Source organism: Meriones unguiculatus, chromosome 6 (assembly GCF_030254825.1).
Source record: "Meriones unguiculatus strain TT.TT164.6M chromosome 6, Bangor_MerUng_6.1, whole genome shotgun sequence".
In the NCBI taxonomy this organism is placed as follows: domain Eukaryota; kingdom Metazoa; phylum Chordata; class Mammalia; order Rodentia; family Muridae; genus Meriones; species Meriones unguiculatus.
Window position 1 is genome coordinate 25,047,460 of NC_083354.1, and position 20,410 is coordinate 25,067,869.

A 20,410-nucleotide genomic window follows, 5' to 3' on the forward strand; every position below is an offset into this window, starting at 1 on the left:
TTCCACGAGATTAAAAGGTACACAAGTTGACAAACTGGAGCTGCCATCAAGTCTTTCAACGTCTTTTCTGAAGCCAGATACACAAGATTAAACCTAGAATTTTTTACTGACAGTCTCAGCCGTAGATTGGTGTTTTCCTGGGTTTTCTAGACGCCTACACGGCTACAGGGAGAACCCGCTATCAGCCAGTGCTAGCACGCGGTCACCGCTCCGCCCCGAGCTGCCCTCTTCCAACATGGCGCCCCAGGAGGCGGGTCCCACTTGTCGGCTCCCCGGGTTCCGGCGCCGTGCGTTTTGGTTCCGGAGTAACAGCGTTCTATCGGCCGCCTTCCTCATCTTCCTCTCGCCGCCCCCGCCGGGACGCGGGCCTCCGTCGATCGAGCCCGCACGCTCCGCGGCCTCCGATTCCGGCTGCGGCTCGGACCCGCCCCCTGACCTCGCGGCCCTGGGCCCTCCGGCCCGGGGGAGAGAAGCGCGGTGCCGCTTTCCCAGCGCCGACCCAGCCCGCGGCGCTCGGCCACCTTCCCTTTGCCCACCGAGCCGCTCAGGACGGCAGGACCCTGGCCGCTGTACCTCCCCTAAACCAGGCCGTAGCCCTACTGTCTTCTCTTACTCACACGGACTACAAAACGCTTGTGGGTTCTGTTTTGTCCACTTTTTGTAACTTCAGCACCTCTCCGCTCTCTGCTAATTCTTGGCCGCTACCCCTTTCCCAGAGACACTCCCAAACTGCACACGACCTGGGCCTGGCTCGGGGCCTGCGAGCTCCCTCCTGGTCGTCCCTCTTCACTTTCCCCAGCATCTTCCCTCTCCCTGTTTTTATCGCCTGTCTTCTTTCTCGTTCCCCTTGTTACTTCTTGGGGCTCCTACGTAGGGGCTAGTCGGTACCCCTTCCCCAGGATGTGAGACCCTTTAACCTGTAATGCTGTGGCTGGCCCTTGGTCCCTTCCGTGCCATGGAGAACCAGGTGCTGGTGATTCGGATCAAGATTCCAAATAGTGGCGCAGTGGACTGGACCGTGCACTCCGGGCCTCAGTTACTCTTCAGGGATGTGCTGGTGAGTGGTAATTTTAGTGGCCAGATCCCGGTGTTGGAGCTTCAGGACCTGGATAGGCAGCATCTTGACCGCTGGTGGCCTGAGCTGGCCTGAGTTTACTTGTTTCAACCACAGCATCGATTAATTGCATTCACTGAAAACTGGTCAGTGAGCAGGGCCCCGGAGAAGTAGATGTATGGGAGTGAACCCCTTCTCTCAGGAAGCTCACAGTCCGGACTGGGACTTACACACCAGTGCAAACAACAGGGATAGAAGAAAAAGCAGAATTTTAAATTTTCTCTGTCTGTCTCTCTCTCAAGTATTTGGGAAGTATCCCTGCCCGCATTCTAGCCCTGTCACTGTGAGTTCCCTGAACTTGTGACCTGCTGGGAGAGGGAAACCAGGGCAATCTTAATTTACAGTGATTAAGCAAACCTTAAATGTCGTTGATTGAAAGACATAAACTTAACTATCAATAAGAAAAAAAAATGCTTCCTATTAAAACTACAGCACACCACTCTGGAAAAAAAAACAGCCCAGTTTCAGAGACGTTGCCTGTTGAGGGAAAACGTGCATTTTAGCATCAACATTGCATTGCCTTGAGAAACTCAGAATATATTTCACACAAAATTATGAAGGTTAATGTAGATGGGCTCTTGAGTCCATATAACGTATATATTATACAGTATTATGTGTATATGTAGTGAGTAGAGAGTAAAAAGTAAAAAAAGAAAAAAAAACCTTCCCAAGACTGAGGTAGAGAGTCAGTGCCAAAACTGTAGCTTTCTTACTTAATATGTGTTTGTATGTGTGTGTAGATGTGTGTGCATGCATGTGGAGACTATGCTCAGGTGCTGTCCACCTTGTGTTTTGAGACAGGGTTGGCTGGTAGCAAGTCCTGGGGACCTACGTGTTTCAGCGTCCCCAGGGCTGGATTACAGGCATACATATCACCGTGCCTGGGCCATCTCTCAAGCCCCTACCAACTTGCTTTTTTTCATGGGTCTGGGGATCAGTCTCAGGTCCTCGTGCCTGCCAGCTGAGCCACCTCCCTGGCCCCAAACGTACTAACTTTTGTTTACTATTGTTTCCCCATACCGCAGCCCGTGTACATCTTCCTAGTGATTTGATATTAGCACGTGCAGTGTATTGTCTTTATGTGCGGAGTAACTCAGTGACAGATTTGGGTGTGTTGGGAACAATGTTCTAACAGGCTTCACCAGTTCTAAGAGGAGACTGGGTGGCATTGTTTTTTGGAAAGGGGAAAACTCCTTTTACTCTTTTGAGTTGCTAAAAAAAATGTGGTATTTATAATTTCATTTTGAAAGGTAGATGTCAGTGACCACCCAGGCCAAGCAGGCTTTCAAATTCCTAGACCAAGAGTAGTGATCTAGCAGCCTCCAGTCTTTGACACTGAATGCCCCCTCCCTCCATTGGTGTCCTTCACAACATGCATGCGGATGCTCTCCTTTCCTCGAAAGCCCACACAGTCCTCATCACTGTCTCCTCTTGAGTGGCCTGGCACCTGTGTCCTCTCTTGCCACACCCTTATGAGCACCCTGTGTCCCTGGTGTGTAGTCACTGGGAGTTCTACCAGGCTGTGCCTCCACTTTGCCTTTTTCTTTGTGTGGCCAACTTTCACCCATCCTTCCACACCACGCCTCACTTTCCCTGTGTTAATGTTGGCCAGGTGGCCACATTGATATTCTGTGTAGCTCCTAGGGTCCAGCATGCATTCAAGTCAGGATTATTTGCCTGTCTGTTCTTCTAGAAGGTAAACTTGTGGAGGAGAGAGAGAGAGCTGTTTCTGTTGCTTCACGGAACCCAGAGATTTGTTTATCGATGGAGCCCAAAACAGGAGGATAGGATAAGCCATCGAGATGGCTCTCTGGGTAAAGCTTGCTGTGTGAACCTGAAGCCTGAGTTTAGTCCAGGGAACCCATAGTAGAACCAACTCCTGAAAGTTGTCTTCTGACTTCCACTCGTGGCCATGGCATGTGTGTATCCACAATTACTGTTTTTATTCACATGTATATATAACAAGTGAAAATATATCTTAAAAAAACCCAGATATGTACAGTGATCTGTGCAGATCACTGGCTTCTTTTTTGAGGCAGAGAGTCATTCTGCTCAGTCTGAGCTCAAGTTACTTTTTTATTAAGAGTCACCTAGAACCCCTCATCCTCCTGTCTCTACTTCTTGAATGCTGGGTGAGCATTGGGTCCTGAGTTCAGGTGAGTCATTATCTTTCCAGCTCAGTTTTCTGATTTCTAATTAGCAATACCTGTGTCAAGACTTGTGAAAATTAAACACATAGAAAGTGCTCTATAAATGTTGACAAGACCTGGCCCTCTACTTCCGGAGTACCCCCAGGAGATTCCCAGCTTGTGGCCTACAGGAGGCATGGCTCTGGTGGCCCGACTACTAGGGCTCAGAGCTGCATGTCAGGACATTTCACTCATAAGAGCATCTGGAGCACATTTGTCATGAAGAGCCAGTAAAAAACTTAGAACCTGGTTCTGTCCTGGTGCTGTCTCATGGCAAGGTCCTTGTCATCTGCTCTCCCCACGTCGCTTCATCTCTTCCATCAAGAAAAGACAAAACCTCAAAGAAATCAGCATCTCTGGCTTGGAACCGAGAGCTTTAAGGCCATGTGAAACTTGGATGGTCCTTTTGTCTGACCTGAGTGCTTTTTCACACGTCCCTGTTTTCAGATGAGGAAGTGTATCCTACCCTGTAAGGGGAGGGGCCTTGCGCAGCCGGGGAGCTAGTTTTTGGCAAAACCTGACACAGAAGCCAGAGCAGGTTACAGTCACTGGGTCAGAGGGATTGAGTGTCTGAGACCCTAGTCAGAGTTGAAGAGTTCAGTTGCTACTTCTCCAAATGGCTGGGACCCTGTACAGGTCACTCATCTTGTCCCCTCTGGGCTTGCCTCTGGTCTGTATCTCCAGGAGCTAAGTGCATATGAAGGTGCCAAAACCAAGGGCAGTGACACTAGGGTCTCTGTTTTCCTCAGCTTCCTTTTTCCTCGTCTCCTGGAGACAGTCTCCAGTTATAGGAGTTGTGTAAAGGGTTGGATTTATTAGTGTGGGGCAAGGGATAGTCAGCCTTCTCTTTTTCTTTGAATCGTATCCTGAGGTCCCACTTCTGCTTGTTCCTAATTTGTGACATTTCTTTCCAAACTGAACCTGTGATTCTTCCTTCTGAGTGTTAGTTACTTGTTGTTGTGACAAGATTCCTAACAAAAGCGACTTATGAAAGAAGGGTTTTATTTTCACCCGTAGTTTGAGGGTTGAGCAGGAGACAGCTGGTCACGTTGCCTCTGCAGTCAGAAAGCAAAGTGAGATGGATGCTGCTCAGCCCATGTCCATGGAACCCTGCAGTCAGGAAGCAGAGAATTATGGGTGCTGCTTAGCCCATGGAATGGTGTCATCCATGTTTAAGGGATTTGCCTTCCACCTCAGTTGACACAGTATAGAAAATCCCTTACAGATATGCTCAGAGGTTTGTCTCGTCAGTGATGGTGGGTCCTGTCCAGTTGACAGCCACCATTGACAACCACAGTGAACACTGCTATTAACATTTTCTTGTTACTAGAAATGCTGCCAGTTGACCAGTCATACCTCAGAGACCAGATTTTAGTTTTCCTGAAGTCAAGAGCCAAGTCTTAACCTGCGCTTCCCTACAAAGCTCCTGGCATGCTGTAGAGACAACCTTATTTTTCTTCTGTTAGATATTTGAGTTATTGAGAGGAGGGAAGCGAGCAGCGGTCACCATCAAGATGTGTCAATTTAAGTTTCTTTTGAAAACTTCTTCAGTGAGAGAAAGCATTACATTTTCGAAGACAGCAGAAACTTCCTTGGAAACAAGTACAAACTAAGCTCTTAAAGTAAATTGGAAATGTACATAAAACCGTTAGATGTACCTTTCTTAGAAATGGCCAATAGAAGGCTGGAGACACAGTCCTGGCACTTGGCTAAGTTTGTGCTTCCATCCTTTCCTCTGGATTGCCTGTATACTGTGGTCAGTGCAGAGCCAGCTTTCTGTTAAGAAACGCTTCTCCCTGTGACTGTGTAGAGAGAATTTCCTAATCCTCAAATTTTGTTTCTTCTTTTTTACTGATGAATAAGGATTACTCAGGGTAGTAACCCTGTGCATCAATTTTTTATGCACAGATTTGTTTTTAGAAAAAAAAAGGAAAAAGAAGTGCCAAGATGATTATGCAAATTGGCACTGCAGCAAGCACTCCTAAAGAATTGCCTTCAGAAGGAAGTTGCAGTCTCCTCTCTGCTAAGTGCCCTGCTTTGGAAGGGCTGTGGGTGCCCTGCTGAGAAACACTGCCAGCCTCCTTTGTCAGCTGGCTGCATGGTGCCAGCTCTGGCACAGCCTCGGCCTAGGAGGGCCATCTTAGCAGGGCTCCTGGGGAGAAGTGAGGTCTGCAAGGCTTGCTATGGGATTGAACATGGTGGAGACCCTCCTTCCCCACCACACAGGTGTTCTGTGTCTCTTCCATTCAGGTGCCCCCGAAGACTAGTTTTTTAACTTTAGAAACTCATTTACCTACTGATAACAGATTATATATACCTTCTAGGGTCTCCCCCCCAAAAAAAAAAAAAATTAGCTTGTATCCCAGCGACATTTAATATGTTTCCACTGCTTAGGAGCAAAGGCTGATGGGAACTGTCTTATTACCCTTAGTTGCATATCATCATAGAGATTTGTTTGCAGAACTATCCCTATGAGAGCAAGGCACTGTGTGGGCTTCAGACCACAAACTACATGTATTGAATGTCTACAATGTCTTAGGTCTCAAGCTTATGTTTATTACATTGTTGAGTTTTCACATTACCCTTTCAACATCATTGGATCCATTTTGGAAAATAATCAGAATGAGGCTCAGAATGGTTAAGTATTTTTACAGTTGTACATCTAATAATAACAGCATAAACCTAAACAACTTCCCCCTTGCCCCTGTCTCCAGTATGAGAAACGTGTGTGTGTGTGTGTGTGTGTGTGTGTGTGTGTAATAGTGTAGTGATGCGCACTGTTGAGCTGAATAACACATTGTCTTTAATACAATATGAAGGTTTTTTAACCCTTTTCCTCCTTGGAATAGAGATTTAAGTTTCTGGGCTAAGTGTGATTGTAAGCTCATGTTTCTGTAGTTTTGCCAGCGTTTCAAAAATCCTTCCCAGGTTCCCCTGTTTCCTCTTGGACTTGCCGTATGCTGGCAATAAAGAAGATGGCTAATTGTGTCTTTATTCTCTCTTTGTTTAGGACGTGATAGGCCAGGTTCTGCCTGAAGCGACGACGACAGCGTTTGAATGTGAGTCTGGCTTGTGCACTTTCCTGATCCTTTCTTTCTGCAGTGATAGTTCACATGCTTTATGGGTTGCATTACTTTCAAAACTGACAAAACCAGATTATTAATGATCATCATATGGTACATTTAAATATTTATAAATTAATGCAAGTTTAATGATACTGAACTGAGTAATATTTTCTTATTTAATCATATCTTGGGTGTGCATATCTCTACAATATAGCTTTAATTACCACGATGACCTTTATCTGCTCTTCTCATCGTTGTAGTAGAGCAGGGCAAAATGAATGTGTAAACTACCTGTAGACCGACGATCATTAGGAAGAGGTTTTAATCCTTTAGTACTGTAGGACACAGCAGCAGAGAAAAGCTCTCCTGAGCAGCGTGTGGGATGGTTCTGTTTCAGTTTGTCTACCCTGCTGGAAGATGGCCACTCTGTCGTGAATCCTTCTCCTCCCCTTGAACTGGCTTTTGTGGACAGGGGTGGGGCATGCTAGAAAGCTGGTTTTGACAAAGGCCAGGTCTTTGCAGGAGAAGTCTTGGTGCTAATGTAGAAGCATATAAGGCCTCAGGTGTTGAGAAGGGTAAGGTCAAGGTTTGGAATTGTGGTTTTGCCCCTTTTTGAAAATGGGGCCATGGGCTGAGGAGATTGCTCAGTGGATGAAGTATTCATTGTGCCATTGTGAGAACCAGAGTCCCAGTCACCTGAGCCTGTGCAAAAGCTGCGTGTAGCAGCACACATCTGCACACAGTGCTCCTGTGGCACGGTCGGAGATACAGACAGAATCCAGGCACTGGGACCAGCTAGCCTGATGGAGCCAGCAAGCAACAAAAAAAGATCCTGTCTCAGGCAAGATATGAAGACCAGTAGTTGAGGCTGGGGACTGACCTCCATACAGGTGTACACACACACTCAAACATGGGAACATGCCCGTGCATGCTCACATGCACATGTATATATACATCATACATAACAAGCACACATGAAAATGTGTACCGCTTTCCAACATGGAAATAATGGTAGTATTTTTTTTCTACATGACAGTACAGGGCCAGGACAGTTCGGCCATACTTAGTAGCAGGTAAGCTATGCAGCACTTTTAACTCAGCAGATTGCTCTTGGAAGCTCTCCTACAGAAACATTAGGTGCCCTTATTGAAATGAAGTGTGCACGGTAGTGAAAAATAACTATAAGCAAAATGCTCCTGTGGAGTGCACCAGTTAATAAGAACGGGTCCATGTTTTGAAGTACGAAGTAGTACCCGGAAGAGACCAGGATTGATTGCTAAATGGACAATTGCTGTATATGGAATAATCCCATTCCATCATAACTGGAGCCCTCCTTATCCACCTCATATGTACTGGGAACAGGATCTACAGAGGACCCAGGGCAGTGCCTTCTGCCCTGGGAAGTGGACATGGGTCCTGGGGATTGGAACAAATAAGCCCATTTTTCACTTTATGTATGTCCCTGTAGCTGGAATAGTGTTCAGTAATCAGAGCTTGCTTTTAAAAGCTGCAGTGAGTAGGCCTGTTAATTACAGCTCTCTATGCTGTTGAGGAATATATGTGTTGTGTGTGTACTAGGTACACACACACACACACACACACACACACACACAAGCTCTATTTAGACTTCTTTCGGTAGCTACAGGGTTGGGGCTTCTGGAATAGTCCCAAAGTGAGCGTTTGGTGCTCACACTGCTGTCACATGAGCCAGCTCATGTCCTGTCAGCCTCACGAGATGCTGAAAGACCGTTGTTGCTGTGCAGCCCAAGGAAGGCCATCTCTGAACACTGAGCAGCTTGCTCGGAGTGGGTTCTAGGGTGTGTTTTCTCCGCTGTGCTGGGCTGCTCTCAGTCACCCCAGTTGAAGTGTATTCTGGCTTTGCATAAGCACAACAAAAAGGAGTTTGCTTTTACTTCACTCTTTCTCTCCCTGTGTGCATGTGTGTGTGTACTTATGTGCCCCCACGCCCCACTTAGGCACTTGTGGGTATCAGAGGATAAATTTCAGTAGTCACTTCTGTCCTTCCATAGTGGGTTCTGGGATCAAACTCAGGTTATTAGGCTTACACATACAGGCCTAACTTTGTACTTTCCACTCCTAGGCTTGAGCCTGCTCCACCAGCTTCCAAGGTTTGCATTACTAATAATAGTACTAATTGTTTAACTGTCACTAATGGCTTTCTCTGAGCCAGCCAATGGACTAGATTCTTTCCAAAGACAGTTGCTGAGGCTTAGTAATCTCTGCAGTGACTCTGCAAAGTAGGAAGATTAGACCTTTGAGGAAACTGGCACTACAGACGTGAAATGATTGCTAACTGATTGCTAGGAAGAGGCAGAGCCCAGACTCAAACACACAGTCTTTGTAAGTGCATGGACATCCCTGAAGTATAAACAGAGAAGAAATGTTCTTGATGTCATGGTCTTCTGTGTTCTCCGGCCAGGATAGGAATTCTATGTCTGGTTGTGTGCAGACCAATTTTGCTCACCTATTGACCCTGTCAAGCTTCTCCCCCCTTCTGCTATTTCTCCTTTGCACATCCCCACTTCACACCACGTGCTAGGACTGTAGACATTTGTCTCAACATCCAACTTTGAAACAGCTTTATGTAAACAACAACAACAACAAAATATACACCCAAGACAAAAATGACAGCCATTGGTTGTTTGTGGCCAGATTATCATGGCTTTTCTCATGACTGTTTTTGAGTAGCTTGATTGTCTGATCCAAAAATCTGAAACACTAAGTGGAACTGATATGCAAGAAATAGTTAAGGTTTAATTTGTAGGGCAGTTTTCTGGGAAGTCTAAGGCATTTTGGTGGTTTGTGGATGAGTAGTCCTGAAATAAATAAAACTTCTTGAAAGGACCACTTAACACTGCAGCATGTACCCAATGCTGACTCCTCACATTGGAGAGATGGTGTGATAATTACGGAGCAGCAAGAGACAGCACAGAGCTCAAAGCTGTCACTTTTCCTAAATGTAGGGAAAAAGAGTTGAGAGAATGAGGGATGGAAATGTAGCTGATGTGACAGATTGCCTGGTGCCAGCTCTTCTAGGGCTTGTTTTTCCATGCATTGTTCTCAGAGTGGACGGACTAACTGTGTCCAGTTACCTTTCCCTCTTGCAGTGCTGGCCACTTTCTTTAGCAACTTCTCAGCATTAGCTCTAGAGTTGGGGATATGCTTGTTGAGGAAGTCAGTGTGCCCTGTGACCATAGTCAAGTGGAAATTATGAAATGCACATGAAGTACAGCTAAAGGGATACTGTCTGCTTTGGGAGTATCTGTGCTATATGCTGGGCCTTGGATGTATTTGGTTATGATGGACAAGTTGGGCCCCAATTCAGATTCCCACACATACTGTCCTGAGAGGGCCGAGGTTCTACAGTTGCTGTGTTCTCTCTGGTTTCACTCTCTGGCCTGCTATTTCCAAGGGAGTTAGGGCTACGTGGGAAAGGAGGGAGGGCCCTATGGGCCACATTCACCATGAGGCCTGGTGGTCCAAAGCCTCTTTTCTGTTAATACCCATATGGGTTCTTCTCCCACATAACTAGAGCACAAATGAACATTTAGTTAATTTACTTTTTTCATTCTTTTGTGTATGTGTACATGTTCATACATAGGCCATGTCACACATGTAGAGGGCAAAGGATAACTTGTAGGAATCAGTTCTCTCCTTCCACCATGTTGGATCATGTTGGATCCAGGGTGGAACCCTGATCAAATTCAGGTCCTCAAGCTCTGTGGCAAGTGTTGTAACCCACTGAGCCAACTTGCTAGTCCAGAAGTACTTATTAATACCTAGTGGTTTTTGTTTGTTTGTTTTGTTTTTATGTAATGGTATATCACTACAAATTTTGAGTAGCTTAGAAACAAAGCATGTTCTAACTTACTGTTAGTAATTTCTTGAGTTCCTTACATACAGTGCTGCTGTCTTCCCTGCCCTCACTTACCAGTATGTATTAGATATCTTTCCAGCATTAGTGTGCACAGACCAACTTCAGTCTTTGCTGTTGCTTAAATTATTTAATCTACTAGATGGACATTTAAATTTTTACCAGCATTTTTATTTATGTAGTTTATGTATTTGAGGATTTTGGCTGCATGTATATCTGTACGCCAGAAAAAGGCATCAGATTCCATTAGAAGCAGTTGTAAGTTACCATGTGAGTGCTGGGAATTGGATTTAGGACCCCTGGTGAAGAGCCAGCGCTTCTAATGGCTGAGCCATCCCTCCAGCCCCTAGCATTTTCCCCCTGCTTTTCTTTTTTTTTTAAACTGTGTTATTATTATTATCATCATTTATTATAATTTATTCAGTTTGTATCCTGGCTGTGGCCCCCTCCCTTGTCTCCTCCCAATCCTACTCTCCCTCTTCTCCTCCCATGCCCCATTCTTATTAGTCCATCCCATAGGGGATGTCCTCCTCCCCTTCTATCTGACCCTAGACTATCAGGTCTCCTCAGGACTGGCTGCATTGTCTTCCTCTATGGCCTGGCAAGGCTTTCCCCCTCAGAGGGAGGTGACCAGAGAGCCACCAGAGTTCATGTCAGAGATAGTCCCTGTTCCCCTTACTGGAGACCCTGCCTGGATATTGAGTCTATGGGCTACATCTGAGCCAGGGTTTTAAGTCCTTTCCATACATGGCCCTTGGTTGGGGTATCAGTCTCTTCAGGGCTCCCAGGGCCAGTGTTTTTGGCTCTGTTGGTCTCCTTGTGGAGTTCCTGTTCCCTCTAGGTCTTTCTATCTCCCCCTTCTTTTGTAAGATTCCATGCAGTCTGCCCAAAGTTTCGCTATGAGTCTCAGCCTTTGCTTCCAAGACAGGGTTTCTCTGGCCGTCCTGGAACTCACTTTGTAGAGCAGGCTGGCCTTGAACTCACAAAGATCTGCTTGCCTCTGTTGAGATTAAAGGCCTGGGGCCATCACCATTTGGCACCTCCAGCTTTTGTAAAACCAGAACAAATGTGAAAGTCAGCAGTCAAGATTTAGATCTTTCCATATTGAGGAGGTTGGTGTGTGGGATGGGTTCCTAGGCGCCTGGAGTCACTGTACTGAGGAGAGCCCTCTGTGGAAATGCAGTGGCTGTATATATGCTCTCCATAGATGGAATTCATCCACAACATGCTGGAAAAGCCCGTTCTCGCCACTCCCCTCCTCCTGAGTTAGCACATTTCCTCTCAAGGGTAATACAACAGGTGGAAAATATACTGCCTTTCTCTTTATGTAGTTTTTAGAATGACTTAGGTTTCTTTACATTTGTATTTAATGTTTATGAACTATTTTTCCTCACCTTTGCCCATGCTTCTTTTAGGTTGCCTTTTTCTACTTGATTTCAGAGCTTTCTAAAGTAAGAACATTGGTCCATTGTGTTTACAAGCATTTTGTTCAGCTTGTTATTCTTTTCAGCTTGTTTTGTACATTTTATCATCTCCCTTTTCCGTACTGAAGGCTAAAGTTTTATGTGGGCAAACTTACCATAATTTCTTCTGAATTTGCATGCTTAAGAAGGCCTTCCACATTCCAGGGTGCTGAAAATATTTACCTGCATTGTTTTTTCATTCTGCTTTAATGGATTGTTGCACATAAATGTTATTTATTAAGTACGTATATTTGTGTGTATGATCAGCTTTTTAAATAAAAAGCATGAGTATTTTTATTTCCCAGTTTAAGATTTTATTTTACTCTTGTACCTTCATAGCTTAAGTATATGTCGGTGAAAGTCAGATGGGTGTAGCTTTATTTTTCACATGGGTAGGTAGTTGACTTCTTGCCATTTATTGAATAATCTGTCTTTTTCCTGATATGAGAACATTTCTGAGATGAGACTAAATTCCATAACCATAAAAAATCGTGTATGTTGCATGTGTGGCCTAACGGATGCAGTGAAGCCTGGCACTTATGGAGGCCCAGGGTCCCTGCTGAGCCTCTCAGTCTCATTAGCAGATTAAGGAGCGCTCCAACACACCAGGTGACACACATCCTCCGTGCCTGCAGATGCATCTCCTGTGCATGTCCATTACGTAGACGTCGTTCTCTATATTTTTCTTGAGACTAGTAACTGTTAGCCTGATGTTGAGGGACAGGGAAGTCTCATGGGCAGCTTGAAAGATGAGCTTGAAGTCCATCGAGACAAATGCTGCCTTGTGAGCAGACATGCCGTGTGTTTTCACTTTCCTATGATGCCAGGATCATGTATTTAGGACTGTAGCCATTGTGTGTCTTCATCCTTGTCAAAATGTGTATCAGAATGTGACTCAGAAAACATGGTTAGAAGGTAAATGTTTGTGTCTTTATACAGCCCCAACTATTTTTAATTTTTGAAAAATGTTATTTATGTGTATATGCATTTGAGTATAGTGCCCACAGAGGCCAGAAGAGGACATCAGATGGGAGTGGAGTTATAGGCAGTTATGATCAGCCCCTTGTGGATGCTGGGAACTGAACTTTGCTCCTCTAGAAGGGTAGTAGCAAGTGTTCTTACCCACTAAGCCCCCTTCCTAACTCTGATGGTTTTGTATCCATTTCTCAGTGGATGAATATTCTGAGTTGTTTTAAGAGTTCGGGCATGTTTATCTTGTGATCTAGATGGGAATCTTTTTCTTTTTAATTTTCCTACATGGGTGTATTATATGTATCACATGTGTACCTGGTGCTCATGAGCCTGGAAGAGGGCATCAGGTGGCTGTGAGCCTCCGTGTGGGTGCTGGGAACTGAACCTGGATCTGTGCAGGAGCAACAAGTCCTCTAAACTGCTGAGCCATCTCTTCAACCTCCTTACCTAGGAACCTTTGAGTAAACATATCATGTCTTATTTTAAATTGGGCATACTATGTGCTGTTGAAGGGAAACTTTTTTTTTTAAGTTGTAAGATTTCAGAGTATAGAAAACAGCTGTAGCTGAGTGTTGGAATGGTATCTGGAGGAGGTGTCCAGGTAGCAGAGATGGTCAAGTGAGAACAGTAGATAGATTATAGTCACAGTAAAAGTACACTGAAGAATATTGAACATGTAAACGTTAATTATGCAAATTTGAGAAAATTTGAGGGACAAACCCGATGAACCTGTCTTTATATAGAGCCAACGTGTAGTCTGTTCTCAAGACCTCAGCTTGACTAGGCCTAGTGGTGTGCACTGTGTCCCAGCAGTTCACTAGGGCATTGTCAGGGTTGCCTGAGCCATGAGTTGAGCCAGCTTGGGCTTAAGGTGGGGAGACAGTGACAAAACTGAGAACATCTGTAGCTTGTTAGGTTACCATCATCCCCAACTGGAGCAGGACAGTAGCCTCCTAGGTCCCCGCCCCAACCTTTTGTCCACCCAGCAGCCAGGATGATCCTTCTAGAAGATGAACGTAATGATCAGAGAGCTCTGGGGGCTTTCCTCTCTCAGGAGCCAGCGGAAGGTAGCTCCTTCAGATGCTCCTGTCCCTACCCTGACCCATTCTCAGCTCTTCTCTGGACTCTTCCTCTCCCCTCTCTGCACTCTGCTCTAGCCGCTCTCACTCTTGTCTTTTTGTGTCATTTGTTCTCTCTTCCCACGGTGCTCTTTCCCCAATATGATCTGTGTACGTGACCATCTTCATTCGGCCTGTGTGCATCAAAGGTCTTGGGCTCTGCTTGGTTTTTCTTTTCACCATCATCATCCCTCTGCCCAGGTGGAACACCTGCCACATAGCAGGCACTTTATTTTTCGAGAAGAAAAAGGAAACAGAAACAGGGGAGCACTGGAACATTGGAGGAAGGCAAGGAGCTAGGTGATAGCTCATGCATCTGAAGGGTGACCACAGAAACCATGGCCTGTCATCCTGCCTACATCAGTGGACTCCATCCCTGAGAACCACTGTAAACTTGACACCTCTTCTGGTAGTTTCCTCCTGATGTCTTTCTCACCTTCACAACTATGTTCCCATTTCTTTCCTGCTGTTATTGTAGTTCTATTCAACTCCCACCTTAAGTGTTAAAAATGACACATAATATATTGCCTTTACTTTCTGTGACTCTTTGTGAATGCCTTTCTGAGCTCCTGTCATTGCAGTGGGTGCTGTGAGCACCCTAGTGTCTGCTGTTTACACACTGGGCCGTTCTGACCACTCCTACCTGAGGTGCTGCTCCCTCTCGGGCCTTTATATGCCTCCTCTAGGCTTCGCTTTCAGATTGCACGTCACTTTGAATAAAAATCGTGTACAACATATGGCCTGTTATGATTCTCTTTTCCCAAACTCTGCCATTTTGTATATTTGTGACACACTGCAGATTTCGTAAAGATTGCTTCATAATATTTGTTTGCCATCTGCCGTACTCTATTTGGTATCTTGCTAGGATTTTTGCCTCCATTTTAAGTGACATTAACAAAATCCAGCCAGTACATAGACTTTCCGGTTCTCCTTTTGCTTCGCTAATGTGCTGGAAAATCATATTACTATGCTCCAGGCAACTAGAGGAGTCTGGGATTGTCATTGTGAGCCAGTGTGTCAGATCTCTGAGCACCCCCACCCCGGTTATATCCAGTAATGTTATTTTGGTCAGATGGCAAAGAGCCTTCATATATAAGACAGAAAAGAGTTCAGGTTCCTTTTCTTCTTTTGCTCAGCACTGCTTCCTCCTGAGCTTTACCAGCTGCTCAGACCTTTAGAAGTCTTGGTTCCTTTTTAGTAAGTTCTTAGGATTTATTGCTCCAGCCAGTGTAGTTTTTGAACAGTTGACACAGTTTGAAAGGCATATAGCCTGGGCATTTGGTGGAGCTGTTTGAACAGGTCTAACTTTTGGTTTGAAAGTGTTTCAGGTCACTGCCTGCTAAGCTGCTTGGTAGTATGCCTGCTTTCTCCTTTCACTTGCTTCCCAGGCCTGTCATTTAACTTAGAGAGAGGTGCGTTCTCTCTTCAAACACCTGAGGTGAATGGTTTGTTCCTGAGCCAGTCCTCATGGGGTCAGGGATAGGTTTGGTTTTGCTTTTTGGCCACATCACCTGTGCTCTCCTGAGTGTGGTTGTTTTTCCAACACAGCTTTCCCTTTGACAAGAACAGGGAAAGCAGCTAAAGCAGCTAAACATGGAAATTAGAGGGTAAAGCAGTTCCCTAAGAAACCAAGACTGCCATCCATAGGGTCTCCTGTTAGTCCATAAGAGCCACCATGCCACATAAGCCTGATTTTATCACCAGGCTTAATTGGAATGCTCCTTTCAACTGGTCTGAGATCTCTCTCTTGGAGTCACACACCATACTGCAGGATAGTGTCAGCACTTTTCTTCCAAACCTTCCTGTCTGCTTAAGTACTTGGCAGTGGGTCTGTCTGTTTTGCATGACGTGCTCTGTGAGGAATTGCTCTGCTAGCTGACTTCCCCAGGAAAGAATCTCAAGCTTGTACAGAAACCAGAATTCCAGAACACTTTCTTCTAAGTAGTCTTGGGTACCTAAGGCTGGGTTTGAGAATTCAGAGAGCCCCACCCATTCCATCTCCCCACCTCACTTCTCTCCATCAGTACTTCCTTATCTTAATTTACAGAGATAATTACATAAATAGTGTTCTTGGAATTTATGCTTTCTTATCAGAAGCCATAAAAGGCTCTTCACCTGTTTAACTAAACCCTGAGCACTTTCCTGTTCTAGTCAGAGAATACTTTTTCTGAGGTCGTGTGTGTGTGTGTGTGTGTGTGTGTGTGTGTGTTAAAATTTGAATATTAGCTGTCCCTTTGTAATCATTATCTGCATAGCTGGCTCTGGTACAGAAATGAGATTTACCAAAATCTCCTTCATATTGGACAGAATTTGACCCAGATCGATTGATTTGTGTGAGTGTTGTTGCGTGTGTGTGTGTGTGTGTGCACATGGTTGAGCGTGTCTGTGGAAGCCACAGTTGACTTCAGCTGTCTGTTTTCGTATCTATTTTATTCATTTGTTTTGTTTTTCATACAGGTTTCTCCATTTCATTCTTTTCTTTTCTTGCTTTGTTTTTCAAGACAGGGTTTCTCTGTGTAGCCTTGGCTGTCCTGGACTCACTTTGTAGAGCAGGCTGGCCTTGAACTCACAGAGATTTGCCTGCCTCTGCCTTCCAGAGTGCTGGGATCCATTTTGTTCTTTAAGACAGGTTCTCTTACAAAATCTGGAGCTTGGCTAGTCTGGCTGGCCAACAAGGCACAGGACATCTCTCCAGCAAAGTGATCATATTTGCTTTACCAGCTGAGCCATCTTCCTAGTCCTCTTTGACTTGGCTTTAAAGCAAGACTGTGAAGTGGCGTTTGTGTGTGGTAGTACATAATCTTATATACTTTTATACTGTCTCTTTTTTCTTCTTTGTCTCCTGAACTTCAAAGAGGACTTCCAGCTTAGCCTTGCATATTTTAGCTTTCTAAGACCTGTATGGAAATAAGTTTCTAGTGTTTCTGCCAGCATGGTGTTTCTCTCCAGTTTGCCCTTAGAAAGTCTGCACTGAAAACCAAACAGCGACAGAAAGAACATTCTTTATGTGTAGAAATTGCTCAGATGTGCAGGGATGTGAGACTGTACCTTTTTGCATACCAATGTGGTGGCTCTAACTCTTGGTTGTAGAGTTTTCAGTAGGATTGTTGGCAGCACCCAACTGTTTGGATAGCGACTCGGAGATACGGGTTCAGTAGGCTTGGGGCCTCAGCAGCATGAGGCTTTGCAAAGAAGACCCTTTGAGAGCTGTTGGTTCAAGTCACCGAGGGAAACTGAGGGAAATGCTACTTTCCATGGTGCTGTCAAGTTGCTGCTGGCTACTGAGAACAAAAAGGAACCTGTAGTATTTTGCTTAGTAATAGACTAATTGGGAAAAGCACAGACTCCTGCCCATGACCCCCATGGTTTGCTACCAAACAGGACATCTTCAGCTGGACAGGAGGGTGTGCTTGTTGGCATGCAGTGGGGGATTAGTGGAGTGAACCCAGGCCCTCCCTGTTCTTTCAGAGCTGTGCAGACTTATCTCTTATGATGAGATGTCCAATTGGCCAGGTTTGGAATAGGCACATCTAATCAAGTCAGCAGTTATATGCTGTGGACAGTAATGTCAACTGCTAGCAAGTACTCAGATTCTGAGCATCCTGCGCGGGACCCATCCCTTCTGGATTGTTACCTGGGCAGGCTGTGTACACTGTTCAAGTATTTCAGGCGTTTTTCTTTCAACTATGTATTTAGTGCTTCCACATCAGCTGTCAGATGCTCCTATTCTTGTTAATATTTTGTTATTTCATTCATTCATTCATTCATTCATTCATTCATTCATTCAATTTGTGTGCTTTTATGCATGGGGGGGCAGAGGACCACTTCTGGGATGGAAGTCTCTCTCCTTTCACAATGTAGGTTCTAGGGATTGAACTCAGGTTGTCAGGCTTGGAAGCAAATGCTTTTTATCCACTGAGCCATCACCCATATGTTCTTACTCTCAACATAACCAGAAGTCATTCTGAATCCAGCCTGGGAAAAGATGTGGGTGGCGATTCAGCCAACAGTTCTATTTTCGGTTAAAATTGAGATCTGATCTTCTCAGGAGGTCTATCTTTAGATTAAGAGCAGTTCTTAAAACTAAGAGAATTACTGAAATGAGCACATTATTTCTAGATGTGCCCTCTTCAGTACTTATTCAGCTGTGCACATTCTGGTTACGGGTTCCATAGTCTTAATATTCTCAAGTCTATTACATTATTTCAAAATAGCATGAATCCCCAATTGAGGCTTGCAGGTCAGAGGGCTGGGACAAATGAAACTCTTTGGAGAGAGCTTTGAAGATAGGATGTAAGATGGGAGTGCGCTGTTAGAGTTGCTTTGCTTTTAGCCTTGTCTGAGACCCCAGGCTTGTCTTCTGTAAAGCAGAAATACCCTGGTGCCCACATTGCAGGCTTGCAGTGTGGTTCTTAAGGTGGTACTGCATATAAAGCACAAGTCAGCAGCTTCTGGGATGCAGTGTGTAGTAGATTATCACCCTGCTTCAGTGTGTGATGGGTTGCCTGGGAGGGAGGAAGCATTGAGAAGTGAGGAACACGATGCCACATAAGGAAGTCCTGTCAGGGCCGCTCTCAGAGCTGGTCTTGTCACACTACAGATAAATCTAGTTGACTTTCGTATATGTATAGAATAACTAGAGAAATATTTTGATTTTCATCTTCCTTTTAAAAGAAAGCCTTAGTTCTTTCTTTAGCAGGGGATCCAACTCCTTTTCTAGCCTCTGTGAGCATGGCACGCATGTGCACACCCTCCCTCACATATACAGAATTAAAAGATGAAATGTCTTAAAAAAAAGAACACAGGTCTTACTACTTTCATCATACTCATTTTTAAACAGATGAAGATGAAGATGGTGATCGGATTACAGTAAGAAGTGATGAAGAGATGAAGGCAATGCTGTCATACGTAAGTGTACCACATGAGAGGGTTACTTTATTTTAAAAAACCAACACTGTGTGTGTGTGTGTGTGTGTGTGTGTGTGTGTAGGTCAGAGGACAACTTGGCAGGAGTTGGGTCCCTCCTTCTACCATGTGAGTTCTGAGGATTTAACTCAGGTTTGTCAGGCCTGGTGGCAAGTGCTGATTAGCTGAGCCATCAGCCTAGCAAACAAGGACTATTTTTAAAGAATGTTAATGTAATTGAGGATGCTGTTTCTTGGGCACAGTGAAGATAGTAAGTAAATCACAGTTGCCATAGCATTTTTCTGTATAATAAGGTTTTCAAAGAGTTCCTTATGTGAAAGTTAAGGGCATTATTTTCAAAAGACACTTACTGATCATATCATGAACATTAAGAATAATGCATCTTAATGACTTTTGCATTAGGTATGGTGCAGACTAAATGGACTATCAATTTCCTGTATTTTTTATGCAGTACTTAAAGTAACGGCTCATTAAAAATGAACCCCTGGGCTCTAAGAATTTTTTCAAAATCTACTTTTGACTAGAGATCTCTTTCACCCTTCCAGACTATAACTATAACATAGCTGCAGGCTTTTATGGACAGGATTTAAAGATGTACACCCGGTTATTGTATGCACTGCTTGCACCTTGAAATGAACAGCAGGGCTGCTCGCTGACCCAAGTGATCTGACAATAGACTTCTCTTTGCTATCTCCACTTTTGCTGGAATTTGGCACTAACATTTGTCTGAGATGAAAAAGGTAGCAGGAAGGGTACACTTCTGGAGCTTCAGTACCAATTGAGAAAAATTCATAAACAGCAAGAGACATGTAGCTTCCCTGAGCCCTGGTTTGAGCTTTTCTCCCAAGTTTTATTTTACCTGAGTTTATAATCTGTTTGGAAAGCCTTTTCTGTGGTCTGGTGAAGAGCACTGTGCTAGAAGGGGAAACCACAGCTCTGCTTTGGGTTCCTGGCCTGAGGCAGATCACTTAACCTTTCAGCACTACAGTTGCCTCATCTGTCAGTGGCGGGTAATAACACGCGTCCTTCCTACTGCACAGGGTCATCATCATGGCCAAACAGCATGCCGACGTGAAAGCACCGTTCAGATGCAAGTGATATGACAGTGGGCAAGGTGGACAATGCCAGACAATGCTTCTCTCTGAAGCTAATTGCAGCCAGCAGTTAGGATGTGTGCTTTTGAGATCCCTCAACCTCAGCCAGGATATTGTTTCATTGTAATGAAAACTGTAAACTGTCTGTGTGGGTTTCCGCCAATAGTTTTAATTTAGGGTAGGAGGAAAGAGAACAAGAAGGATGGCATGATTAACAGAGCATTGCATTCCTACCAGCCCAGAGTAGGAAAAGTCAATTTCCCATTGACTTCCCATTAACTTATGTGGGAGTCTTTGTGTCCTGAGAATTTAGAGCTGAGCTCATCGGTATGTGGAAGGCAGAGCGGGATTGTCTTTGCCAAGGCGGCGCTACTCTTGATGGATTGGCTAACTCTCCCGAGAGCGTGACTCCTTTGTTTTCAGAAAGCACACGCACGCTGACGGGCTCTGTCTTTCTAATGGGAGTCCTTGGCAGAGAGCTGACAGCAGTTTACTTCCATGGCCAGTCAACAGACCCATACAGAAGAAGCATTGACTTTTCAGAAGACTTTGCAAATTGTGTCTTGTAAAAGAG

The 20,410-nt window shown here is 44.8% G+C and overlaps 1 protein-coding gene across 29 annotated transcripts in view; it reads left to right on the forward strand.

Annotated features, from left to right (window-relative positions):
• The first annotated feature begins 922 nt into the window (after positions 1-922).
• The window catches only part of Map2k5 (mitogen-activated protein kinase kinase 5), a 222,029-nt gene continuing 202,541 nt past the window's right edge, over positions 923-20,410 (forward strand). For 23 of the 29 annotated variants that reach the window (XM_060384937.1, XM_060384938.1, XM_060384942.1 and 20 more), the window contains exons 1-2: positions 923-1,057; positions 6,314-6,362. In XM_060384937.1, the coding sequence (XP_060240920.1) occupies positions 923-1,057; positions 6,314-6,362 (184 nt within the window). Of the gene's footprint in view, positions 1,058-6,313; positions 6,363-18,656; positions 18,725-20,410 lie in introns of those variants that run through there. The other 6 variants (XM_060384939.1, XM_021640465.2, XM_021640463.2 and 3 more) reach the window with 3 other exon arrangements.